The 13,497-nt window shown below is 42.6% G+C and overlaps 1 protein-coding gene across 3 annotated transcripts in view; it reads left to right on the plus strand.

Moving 5' to 3' along the window:
- Positions 1-5,164: 5,164 nt before the first annotated feature.
- The window catches only part of UBXN2B (UBX domain protein 2B), a 39,940-nt gene continuing 31,607 nt past the window's right edge, over positions 5,165-13,497 (plus strand). Inside the window, exons 1-3 of one of the 3 annotated variants that reach the window (XM_069779380.1) lie at positions 5,165-5,335; positions 7,438-7,538; positions 12,753-12,824. In XM_069779380.1, coding sequence (XP_069635481.1) covers positions 5,213-5,335; positions 7,438-7,538; positions 12,753-12,824 — 296 coding nt within the window. In that variant the 5' untranslated portion in view covers positions 5,165-5,212. The remainder of the gene's footprint in view (positions 5,336-7,437; positions 7,539-12,752; positions 12,825-13,497) is intronic. The other 2 variants (XM_069779378.1, XM_069779379.1) reach the window with 2 other exon arrangements.

Below are 13,497 nucleotides of genomic sequence, written 5' to 3' on the forward strand. Positions count from 1 at the left end.
TATGCTTTTTTTGGCAGAAAACAAGCAAATGGATTTAAATAAAAACGTTATGTCAGCACTCACTCATTTGGCGTTTGAGTAAGAGAGATAGAAGTTTTCCAATCAATATGATATAATGCTTCACTGGTACTTCACGAAGTGTCTTTAAAAGTTTTTATCTTATATATCTTCATTCTCCAAACTCTAGTGTGGGTTTTGTTTTGCTAGCTAGAAAAAAAGTGCCACTATATTTTCAGCCTGGAAATTTACCACAGAAATGCTATGTGAAGTTAAGTCAACTATAAATGAAGGCATTCAAACTCTAAAGGCTGCAAAGGCACAGCGAATGTCCAAAGCAGTTCTAGCAAGAATTTGGTATCAAAAGGTGGAATGTTCTCAAGAGCTACGGCTCTCCTGAGATTCCAGCAAAAAACTCACTCCTAGGGCCCTCTTGAACTCTAAAACATCTCTTCCAGCTGCCCCAGTTACCAGATCTTTACATTAGACACCTTTCAGATTTCAGCAATGACATTGTGCCTTCTCAGAATAATGACAAAGTGCACATCACGGCAATATCTAACTCTAGCTTTCCCTCCCACCGCTAGCCCTCCTAGTCCAGAGCTGCTGGGAAACCAATCCTGGCCAGGCCCAGGATGGACTGGATCTCTCATTGTGTTAGCAGGTCACAGCTGAACTAAAGCTGAATTGAAAGCAAATGATATTTTCTGTGTGAGGCTTAGCCTCACTGTAGTGAAAACTCAGCAAAATACAGTAGTCAAGTTCAAGTTCAAGTTTTGGGAACTCCCATAAAAACCACATCAAAATATCAACAGTTGTCCTGGTTCTGCCTGAAGATGTCTTCCTTTGAACCCTTTTTATCTAGGAACATTGTTGACAGACCTTTCTGTATACTCTGTATTCAGAGTACTGAAGACAGGACGCTTTTCGTTGAAGAACAGAAATAGGTGTTTGACAAGTAAGCACAATCCAAACAGTTATTCTCTATCTCCTCCAAGAAAAAGGTAGCAGATTGGACAGAAGATCCCACCGACAGCATGCAGATTACAAGCTGCCACGTAAACCGTGTTAAGCAATGTACTGTAACTAAGTAACTAACTAAACCCTCTGGTTTCTCTCTCTCTCAACCCCAAGACTTTTGTCACTTTAAATATATACTTCTTATTTATTTTTTGAAGAGACTTGCATTCTTGTTTTGTAAGTTATAGAAAATTACCTTCCAAGTTTATAAGTTGCCTAGTAGATAAAAAGGTCTCCCATATGTTCCTGAAGTTTGGGGTAATCCCAGTGTGAAAATCTGTAATTGCCTCGTATCTTAAATTTTTGTGCTGTTTTTGTTTAGACCATAAATTTAATTTGGCATCACCAGTCCTTGAAGTTCAAAGGCCTGGCACTATATTGCCTGTCTTATTCAGCCTCGGTCCAATAAGCATTTACTCACGTCAGGTTTCAGGTCTCTATCTCAGCCTCCAAGCCCATTACACTGTTTGTTCCTTAATATTTATAAACATAAAAATACAAATTTTATTGTCTATCCCTGTCCTGATCACTCTTTTTAAAGCCTCTACAATGCTTTTGTTTTAAATGTCTTTCTAAGAAAATTAGTATTAATTCTACCTTTATTGTAACTTCATTCTTCCCTTTTCTTCTCTCTTAAGTTATATCCAAAATAGGGGGGAGGGGGGGAGTTTCAATAATTGTTTCTTATTATTTTTTACTTGCATTTTAGTTACATATTTACTTCTGGAGAGCACCAACTGTAGTGAGATTTTGACAATAAGACTTGTTGTCCATTATCTGTGTTACTCCCGAATAGAAGACTGTAAATGCTGCTAGTTTTAATCTCCAGGAAGAAAATACTCAGGATAATTCAAGAGTATTTCAGACATAAAGAAAAATACAGGACCAATTTTAATTAAGGAACTAGATCTGTCAGATAGTAATTAACTGTTTTAAATCTATGGCTGTGTGAGAAAACATTGGTCACAATAATAATGTTATGCAAATCAAAATGACTGCTTCGGCTAGACAGATTTAAATTTCCAGATGTCTGCCACTATATAAATTTCACTGAGAAAAAAATTATATGCTAATCTGTATTCAGGTGATCTCTTGAAACATTGTTGGCAGCTTTAACCAAAGAGGAGGCAATCACAGAGAAAGACAGACAGGAGTAATGCCAATATTTAGGGAAGATACATCTGTCAAAATATGGGACACCTAATTATAAAAAACTGATTTGATAATAAAGTTATCTGGCTTTTAAAGCAATTACAGTTTAGACATCCTCTCTGATAATTCAATCTGTATCACCACAGGACATTTTCACTTTGACAACAGCTGCATACTATGTATCAATCCAAGAAAGGCTGAAGGAAACAACACCTGACTAGATTTTTATTCTTGACATAGTCATCATATGAAGGCTTCAAGCACAGGAGCCAACTGAAGGGAGATCTCATTTCTATTCAGTGTTTGGTTTTTTCCTAAATAAAGCAAAGAGTAAGAATTCTTTGCAAGCATACATGATCAGCATATAAAGTTGAGAATGTGGGAGCTACATGAAATGTACTATATAAGCAATGGGTTTTTTTAGATATATATACATATATATCCTCAGTGGTGCTGTTCTTCTTTGTCAAAGACCCGAAAAAGTTCTGCAGAAAAAATCATTCATATCTACATTTTCCGTAAGAACAATATTGTCACCAGTGTAGAGCAGGTAGGACTGACCCTTCGGATGGATCTGGGTAGCAGACCAGAGTTTTTTCCCTGTTGTTTGTGGGCTGGAGCAGATCGTTCTGTCCGTGTGTTTGCTGAGGGTTTGGCTGACTATGAAAGCACGAACATAAGCGCACAGTTTAATAGTCTGGCTTAAAAGGTCCCATGTGACCCCAGCTCCATTAACCACCGTTCCCAGCATTTCTGAAATGTAAGCTAGCGTCAACAGGGTCTAGATAGATTGATTACAGAGAGCGGTGGGTGTTTGAACTGAATGGTACTGGAAACAACTGAGGATGGCTAGCTGGCTATTCCAGCTGCAGCTTCACAGTATTTCAGTTCAACATTCAAGTCTCAGCCACCAGAGTCCCCCCGTGTGGCTCAGTTGGGGGTAACTGAGCATTGTGTGTGAATGTCTGACGATCAGTAATTTTAGCTGTCAGTCAGCAGTTCCAGGTGAAATTCCAAGCAGCCAACTGGTCGCTGAAATCACTTGCGTATTCACCAGATTACAAAACTTTTCAAGTGGTGGTCAGCTCAATGGATCTCACTTAGGGCAGTGATTTATTTGTGTGCAGCTACTATGGATCCATGATATAATGAAATATTGAACTGGAACCCAATCTATTGATTCCTCTTTGTAGTATTATCCATACTTTTTTCCATTATATATAAAAGCCCTCGGTTTATATCAAAGAATATAATGTTTGCAGTCAGCCTGGTTGCCACAATGTCTTGCCCTATAATCCAAATGGCAAATACTAATGTCTGCTGAGGATTTATTTTAAGGATTTATTTCACTGACTTCTTTCTTTCTTTATCTTATGTTTATTCCTGGGAAACAGAAAACGTCCACTTTTAAACATGACTTGCTCTTCATTAGTTATATTTAGGGTCATGCCAGGTCTTACCTATAGCACCCATTTCTTTATTTCACTGCAGACTAGCACATAACATATTCAACCAAAATTTCAATAGTTTATTCTACTGGGTCTGGCTGGAATGGAGTTAATTTTCTTCATAGCAGCCCATAAGTGCCATGTTTTGGATTTGTGACTAAAACAGCGTTGATTGATAGCACACCAGTGCTTTGGCTATTGCTGAAGTCCTTGCACAGCATGCAGGTTTTCATTTTCCCACTCTGCCCTTGCAGTGAGCAGGCTGGGGGTGAGCAAGAAGCTGGTGGGGGACACAGCTGGGACAGCTGACCCCAACTAATCAAGGGATATTGCATACCATACAACCTGATGCTCAGCAATAAAAGCTCAGGGAAAGGAGGAAGGTGGGACACTCATGGTTATGCCATTTGTCTCCCCAAGTAACGGTTAAGTGTGATGGAGCCCAGCTTTTCAGAGAGCAGCTAAACACCTGCCTGCCCACAGGAAGTAGTGAATTAATTCCTCATTTTGCTTTGTGTATGCAGGTTTGCTTTACCTATTCAACTGTCTTACCTATTAAACTGTCTTTATCTTGACCCAGGAGGTTTTGGCTTTTGGCCTTCTGATTCTCTCCCCCATCCCACCGGTGGGGAATAAGCAAGCAACTGGGTGGGCACATAGTTTCTGGCCGTGGTGAACCCACAGGTTGCAGAGATCGTTAAGTAAGTTTTGACTTCTAAGTTTTTAGTTTTAGTTACTGACAGACTAAAGTTTGATACCCAACTACAAAATTATTACAAAATAGCTAGCATTTTTTCACAGTTCCAGAGCATCTCATCCCATAAGATTAACGTGACAAACTCAACTTCCACATTCAGAAAAAGTTTTTAATCCTCAATATTTAAGAGTCAGAAAGAAACCCAAATCTCACACTTTTTAAACCTGCCTGCCTGGTATTTTGGTACCCATCAGCCACCACTTTGAGTGCTCAGAGTCGCCATCTGCCAGGCTGATATCCCTTTCTCCTGCAAGTTTCCTTTCCTTAAGCATTTAAGTGAACAAGCCTGTTTGGTTTTAGCCATCATCAATGGTACTTTATAGTTCTGCAGAGAGCCTTGCATGTAAGAGTAGACTGCGAAATTCCCACTCTGGCCACTGGGCTGACACCATGAAGCAAAGTCTGCCCGTCTCCAGCAAGGCCCAGGCCGGCCCAGGCCTGTCAGTGGACAACAGTCCTCCTCCATCGCCGCCAGATGCTGAGCGGCGGCCAAGGCCAAACCCACCTTCCCCTGCGCGCCCGCTGGGAGGGACGCGGCTGGGCCCCCGCTGGCTGAGGGGACGCGCACACACGGTTTCCCTCCGGGGCAAGGGAGGCTGAGGGCGCTCAGACAGACCGACCGACCGACCGACGCGACCCCCCCCTGCGGCCAGCTCCCTCGGTGGTAGCAGGCCCCCGCCGTCCCCATGGAAACGGCCCGGTGGGCGGGGCAACGCCGGCCCGACCCCTCCCGTTGCCACGGCAGCCGCCGCTGGCGGCGGAAGTGCCTCGCGGCGCTGGCCCCGCCCCGCCCCGCCCTGCCCCGCCCCTCGGCTGCCGCCGCCACCGCCTTCGGAAGATGGCGGACGGCGGGGCCGCTCCCGCGCAGCAGGAAGGGGAAGTGTCCGCGCCGGCCGGCGGCGGCCGGAGGGATCGGCAGCCCCGGAGCGTAGGCCGCCCGCCCAGCGCCCGGGATTTGCAGGTGAGCGGGTGGAGATGGGCGTCCCGCTCCCTCCGCGGGCCGGGCCGAGCGGGGCGGAGTGCCGCGTCCCCTCGGGGGCGCCCCCGGCCTTCCCCAGGCCGGCCCTGAGGGGAGCGGGCGCTGCGCGGCTCCCCCGCCCCGCTCGTTGCCTGTCGGGGCTGCCCCGGTGCAGCCAGGCAGGGCTGGGCCTCTGAGCAGGGGCTGTCGTCGTCTTCTCTTTCCTTTTTCCCCTCCTTTGGAGGCTGGGAAGGACGCCCCTGAAAGAGGACTAGGAAACGGTGGGTGGCCAGCGTGTGTGGTGGTCAGCTCTGCAGGGAACTGGGAGGGCTCTGCCGACACTTCAGTAGCTGGGTTTTAACTGTACTTCAAGTTATTTTGGCGCCATTGTATTTCCTGATTACTTGGTAGTAGTGTCCCTTCCCGCATGAAAACGTCAGTCTTCGCAAATGTGGTGTAAGACTAAGGACAAGATCTTTTCCCAGGTTTTACACGGGGGAAGTTGTGAGTGTACGATCACAAATGTAACTCGGCACAGGTACTTCAGCGCTGGATGGCAAACGCTTTTAGCAGTATCCCTTTTTTGTGTGTGACACTGAAACTGTATGAAGGTTCAAAATGTTGTAGCAACAAATTGATTGGAAAACAGGTGAAACTTTTAGTAACTGAAACTGCCCCTGTTTTATTTAATTGTACATACTTAGCAGAGAAAGATGGATATAGTTTTCTTTTTTTCCTTGTTACTATATGGGATCTTTGTAGATTTTTTGCTACTACATGTCACACTAATAAAATCTGTGTTAATACTTCTGATTCATAAGGTCCTTAGTTAGTCAACTGAAGCAGACAGGCATTTCGGGTAGATGATTATTGATAAAATGTTAAAAAACAAAGAATTACCCTCCTGGGTCAGAGTAGCTGACCATCCATCCATCCAGCTCGGTACTTGGTTTGTCGTGGCGCCATAAGAGATGCAGCATGAGGAAAGCACAGAAGCCTGGTAACCATGCCCTTTTACACTCCCTCAGCATCCCTCAGTCTTTGGATTAGGGGTGGTGCAGGGTAGATCTTTGCCTGTTCCTTTTAGTGTCTGCTTATGGATTTGTTGTCTATGACTTACCCCATCAGCTTTGCATAGCTGAAAGATACTTGCTTGTGTCCTCAAATAGAATGGAGGTCTTCAGTGCTTTTCTTGAGCTGTCTTGTTACTCAGTTTAATTTTCTTAATGGGTATATAATTCCTCAGATGGTATTTTTCCCATGCAAAAAATGCCTCACAATAATATGGGATTAATATCCTGTGTTCATAGCATTGTGTTTTGAAGGGCAGATGATGTTTCATTTTATTTGAATGTGTATTTCTTCTACATAAAACTGTAATGAAATTGTAGCCTAGTACCTATTCTGGTGTGTATGGTAAAAATATTAATATCAATTGCATAGTGTGAGCAAAATGGTTTGGGGTTGAAATTAAGGATGATTTGACAAACAGACTATTATTCAGGACAAAAGTGAGATTGCTAAAAATGACATGTTAGATGTGCCTAAAAATGAACTTGCCAGTGATAACGGCAGCATCTGGGGAGCCTTTGGGAAAAACTTTTTTTTTAAGTATTTGCAACCATGTCTTGAGTTCAAGCCAGAAAGACTGGATTGGTTCTTAATTCCAGTACAAGCTTATTTGAGTTGTGCTTTTTCCATTTCTGTGTAAAATATTTGTAAAATTTATTATTGTTTCCTAGTCTTATCAGAGTTACCTAGCAACTTTATTTCAACTTGTTAACATTAATAAGATGATGCTTAATATATACATGTGTATATTTTCTTGTGATTCTGAATCTAATGCAGGCTGAATGTACTCTGCTGCCATTTGGTTCACACTGCTTCACTAGCTACAAGTTCCAAGTCACAATGGCATTAAGCATCGTGGTTTTTTTTTCATAAAGCAGAAAGGAAGTTGAATTTAGAGAAGTAGTTGGGATTTCTCATGTTGATGTTTCTAATTTTCTGGTGATGTGTGCATTTTCCATTAGCTTTTGTCTTATTTCTGTTCTACATGCAGTTCTAGAGTTATAGACTTCTAAAAAGAGCTCTGTTTCCTACAGTTGGCCTTGGCAGAGTTATATGAAGATGAAGCTAAAAGGCAGTCGTTGTGTTCTGACAAACCAACAACTACAAAGATCAGTAACACAAAAGTATCACACAGGTAAGACATCCTTTGTACTTCTGAAATGTGTTGAATAGGTACTGTATTAGCTCACAAAAATTTGTCGTGCTTGCTTGATCTCCTCCTTGTATAAAAAGCAATCTACAGCAGTTCATAATCCAGAATTGTGAATTCCTGTAATAATGCATAGTCTGTGTCTTCTCAGAATGCTTTTTAAATTGTATTTATTTAGGAGCCTTTGTGCTGTATGGTATTCCAAAATTCTTTGTCATGGTTTAACCCCAGCCAGCAACTAAGCACCATGCAGCCGCTCCCTCACTCCCCGCCACCCAGTGGGATGGGGGAGAAAATCGGGAAAAGAAGTAAAACCTGCAGGTTGAGATAAGAACGGTTTAATAGAGAAGAAGAAACTAATAATGATAACACTAATAAAATGACAGCAGTAATAATAAAAGGATTGGAATATACAAATTATGCACAGCGCAATTGCTCACTACCCACCCGCCAATTGATGCCCAGTTAGTCCCCAAGCGGCGATCCCTCCAGCCCCTGCTCCCCCCAGTTTATATACTAGATGTGACATCACATGGTATGGAATACCCAGTTGGCCAGTTTGGGTCAGCTGCCCTGGCTGTGTGCCTTCCCAACTTCTTGTGTCCCTCCGATTTCTCGCTGGCTGGGCATCAGAAGCTGAAAAATCCTTGACTTAGTCTGAACACTACTTAGCAACAACTGAAAACATCAGTGTGTTATTAACATTCTTCTCATACTGAACTCAAAACATAGCACTGTACCAGCTACTAGGAAGACAATTAACTCTATCCCAGCTGAAACCAGGACACTCTTTAAACCCACTTCAGGTAAGATATGATTCAGATGCTATAAGTGAAATGCAGTGTTGCTCTTTGTTTACACAGACAGAATTTGGAATTTTGCTGTATCAGAAAAATACTGCAGTTCTTTGCTTCTTCAAAATTCAGCAAATCAGTAGTTTGTGTGAAACTTGACAAGTGAGCTGCTTTGAGTGTTGTACTTACGTCAGTACCTGATGAGACAAATATTAATTTGAAAAATTATTAGTAAGTTCATTAGGAGGCTCCTATGGGGTGAGAGAAATAAGAAGGGCTTCTTATTGAATTTGTCTGGGTTTGGCAGGTGGAAGGAAAGACATGTATGTACGTATATATCCAACTTTTGCTGGCCTGCAGTGTTTGCATTTCACTTAGCATTTGAAGATTCATTATTAATTTTTAATTTTTAATTTAAATTGTTTTTAATTTTTATTTAAATTGTTTTTAAAGAAGAGAAGTCTTTAAATCATTACTGTCAGGGATGCCATAACAAGTCCTGTATTTGGCTTGTCTTTTAATCATTGCTGCCAATATGGATCTCTGTTTTAAAGGAGGTTAAGCAGCAGAAAAGATCTTAGTCACCAGAGCCATGCTTGAAGTGTATCTGCAAATGCAGATCTTCAGGAAGAGGGATTTTAGCACACTATGTGACACTTGAAAAATAATAGCTTTTTTGGTGAGGTTTTTTGTTTTGGTGAAACCACTTAAGTTGACTAATTGGCTACACAGAACACAGTTTATAAACAAATAAAGCGAACACCTCAATTTACCAATACATACCATGAAGTTACCGTTTTCCACTCCAACTGAAGGAAAAACTGCAATACAGTATCTCAAATACTTCAGTGTGATAGCTGTTGGCAAACACTTGCTCTTTGCTGGCAATCATACTGGAATCTGTCTGAGAAAGAAGGGATGGCTGCTATTTGCATGGTATCCAAAATGAGATTTTTCTTTAAGTAGACTTCAGTTTGCTCTCAGATGAGCAGTGTATTAATTACAAGGAAACATAGTGCTGCTCTTGAAGTCACCTACTCGGCTTGCCTTTCACAAGTGCAGGTATAGAATTACAGGATGGTTTGGGTTGGAAGGGACCTTAAAGATCATCTAGTTCCACCCCCCTGCCATGGGCAGAGGCATCTTCCACTAGACCAGGTTGCTCAAAGCCCCATCCAACCTGGCCTGGAACACTTCCAGGGATGGGGCATCCACAAGCTCTCTGGGCAACCTGTTCCAGTGCCTCACCACGCTCACAGTAAAGAATTTCTTCCTTACATCTAATCTACATCTACCCTCTTTCAGTTTAAAGCCATTACCCCTTGTCCCATCACTACATGCCCTTGTAAAAAGTCCCTCTCCAGCTTTCTTGTAGGCCCCTTTAGGTACTGGAAGGCTGCTATAAGGTGTCCCCGGAGCCTTCTCTTCTCCAGCCTGAACAACCCCAACTCTCTCAGCCTGTCTTCACAGCAGAGGTGTTCCAGCCCTCTGATCATCTTTGTGGCCCTCCTCTGGACTCACTCTAACAGGTCCCTGTCCTTCTTCTGTTGGGGGCACCAGAGCTGAACGCAGTACTCCAGGTGGGGTCTCACCAGAGCAGAGTAGACGGGCAGAATCACCTCCCTTGACCTGCTGGTCACGCTTCTTTTGATGCAGCCCAGGATACGGTTGGCTTTCTGGGCTGTGAGTGCACATTGCCAGCTCATGTTTAGCTTCTTGTCAACTAATATCCCCAAGTCCTTCTCCTCAGGGCTGCTCTCAATCCATTCTCCTCCCAGCCTGTATTTGTGCTTGGGATTGCCCCGACCCATGTGCAGGACCTTGCCCTTGGCCTTGTTGAACTTCATGAGGTTCACACAGGCCCACCTCTCAAGCCTGTCAAGGTCCCTCTGGATGGCATCGCTTCCCTCCAGCACGTTGTCCGCACCACGGAGCTTGGTGTCATCAGCAAACTTGCTGAGGGTGCACTCAATCCCACTGGCCATGTCGCCAACACAGATGTTAAACAGCGCCGGTCCCAATACTGACCCCTGAGGAATGCCACTCGTCACTGCTTTCCATTTGGACATCGAGCCGTTGACCGCAACTCTTTGAGTGCGACCATCCAGCCAATTCCTTATCCACCGAGTGGTCCGTCTGTCAAATCTGTATCTCTCCAATTTAGACATAAGGATGTCATGTGGGACAGTGTCACATGCTTTCCACAAGTCCAGGCAGATGACATCAGTTGCTCTTCCCTTATCCAGCAGTGCTGTAACCCTGTCATAGAAGGCCACCAAATTTGTTAGGCAGGATTTGCCCTTAGTGAAACCAAGTAACCTCCTTATTTTCCATCTTGCTGGGCACAGAGGTGAGACTGGCTGGCCTGTAGTTTCCTGGGTCTTCCTTTTTTCCCTTTTTAAAAATGGGGGTTATGTTTCCCCTTTTCCACTCAGTGGGAACTTCACTGGACTGCCACAACTTCTCAAACATGATGGATAGTGGCTTAGCCGCTTCATTCGCCAGTTCCTTCAGGACCTGCAGATGCATCTCATCAGGTCCCATGGACTTGTGCACCTTCAGGTTCCTTAGATGGTCTTGAACCAGATCTACTCCTACAGTGGGCAGGTCTTCATTCTCCCAGTCCCTGGCTTTGCCTTCTGCGTCTTGGGTGGTATGGTTGGAGCATGTGCCGGTGAAGACTGAGGCAAAAAAGTCTTTGAGTACCTCAGCCGCCTTCATGTCCCAGGTGACCAGGTCTCCCATTTCCTTCTGGAGAGAGACCGTGTTTTCCTTAGTCTTCCTTTTATCACCGATGTACCTATTGAAACTTTTCTTGTTGCCCTTGACATCCCTGGCCAGATTTCATTCTATCAGGGCTTTAGTTTTTCTATCTTGATCCTTGGCTGCTCGGACAATTTCTCTGTGTTTCTCCCAGGCTACTTGTCCTTGCTTCCACCCTCTGTAGGCTTCCTGTTTGTGTTTGAGTTTGTCCAGGAGCTCCTTGTTCATCCACGCATGCCTCCTGGCATTTTTGCCTGACATCCTCTTCGTTGGGATGCATCGCTCCTGATCTTGGAGGAGGTGATCCTTGGATATTAACTAGCTTTCTTGGGCCCGTTTTCCCTCCAGGGCTTTATCCCATGGTACTCTACCAAGCAGATCCCCAAGAGGCCAAAGTCTGCTCTCCTGAAGTCCAGGGTAGTGAGCTTGCTGTGCACCCTCCTCTCTGCCCTAAGGAGCTTGAAAGAATGTATAGAAGAATGTCTCTGGGCTCTGTTGGAATAAATGCCATATTATATATGCTGTCATGTTGTGTAAGCTCCTTTAAGAAACTTGAGACTTTTGGCACAAAAATACAAGCCCCACAAAACAGACTACGTCCCAAAGGAAGAAAATAGAAGAGATTAAAGCATTTGTAGTGCCTTGTGACCTAAGTCCATAACAATACATTTTTTTCTGAGAAAGTAATAAGCAGATCCTTCACTGGGATATAGAATTACATTGTTTTATCAACACTGATACTTAAAAAAGTGATGGCCTTCTCTGCTACACTTTGATTTCAAAGGTATAGTAATCAGACAAATTGCCTAAATCTGAACTGGTGATCTGCCATTATTCATATAGCAGATTGTATGCATGTTCTTATCCCATGGTAGTCAGCTACCTCATAATCATCTTGCATTAATGAATTTTATCATCAAGTATTACAGGATAAGAGTATACATCTGTACAGCTTTTTGTGGCATTTTGCAAGCTAACAACACTAGCTTGTCTTGAGGTAGCTTATTGATCTGTCCCTATTGTAAAACAGAATCTGATTCTGCATTTTAATAATACTTTGAAAGTCTTTGCAACATTGTCATTCAACATATACTTAAAATTATGTAAAATAGAACTGAGAACTACTGCTATTTAGTTTTTAGGGTCCTCGTAGACAGGGACTCCAGGGCATCAAGGAAAGCCAATGTTGACTTCACTAGGGAACTTACCTTTTGACAAAACCAGCTAAAATGTGGAAAGAATTTGAAGTGTAATTAAGTCTGGTAAGCTGGATTCTGAAACAGCTGTTAAGCTTGCATATTAGCTGTGTTATCTGTGGGACCACCAGTGGCATTAAGCAGAATTCTGCATAACCTATGCTAGAATAGAATAGTTCAGTCGGAAGGGACCTACAATGATCATCTAGTCCAACTGCTACTGCAAAATGACTCTGCCATACATGTGCCCTTTTCTGCTTATTCACTGAGAAGCATACATGGCTATGTACTTTGGCAAAAAAAAAGTATGGTGAGAACAAAAAAACCCCAACAGCTTGATATCCTTAGTTTTTGAAAAAGAAGTAGTTTCAGAAGTTAGATATAAAGTATTTAGTGAAGTGTATGTACCAGTCATCTTCAAACGTTTTCTTTTATTCTCTTGGCAGTCTTAAAATTGATTCTCTTAGAAGGTTGAGAAAACCAGAGAGAAGCATGAGCGATGACAAAGAAAACCAAAGGTATTTTTAAAACAAACAAACAAATCATTTAACAATTGTGAAAGTAACTGGGTTTTTTGTGACGTTCACACTTTGCTCTCCCCTGTTTTTCAAAATGCCTGTGAGCTAAGTCTATCCTGCAAAGAGCAAGTAACTACAGAGACGCTATGTGACTTGTTATAGTGTTAGATGTACACTGCTGTACTAAAACTATATTTAGTGGAATCTGGCTGTAGTGATCTAGGACCTGTAGATGCCTTAACATGTAACTGTATGAATGTAAAGGTTGTAACTTATGTTTGGACTCAAAAGCTTTTTTGACTTTTCTCAAATATCCTGAATTGTTCTGTGTATCCATTACTCAAATATTTGAGTACTTCCTTTCTTTCTTGAATACTAATTCTTATGAGAATTCTTGTTTTATCTCCTTACCACTATCATTCTTTTAAATCTAATAATTAAAGATTTTTCCATATAAATGGCAAGTGGGTTAATAAATACAGATTTACATACAAAGGAGAGATGATACTAAGGGATTTACAGTTATGTGACATCATAAAAGCAGTATGATTGTACAGCACCTTCATACCCACTACTGTTTTGGAGTAATTGTAATATATGGTAAGATCAACAGCATTTTGAAGTCATTCACCTGATAGACAGTTTCATGTGGATTAATTGATTTGCCTTGCCC

This window comes from Haliaeetus albicilla, chromosome 3 (genome assembly GCF_947461875.1).
Source record: "Haliaeetus albicilla chromosome 3, bHalAlb1.1, whole genome shotgun sequence".
Classification (NCBI taxonomy): Eukaryota; Metazoa; Chordata; class Aves; order Accipitriformes; family Accipitridae; genus Haliaeetus; species Haliaeetus albicilla.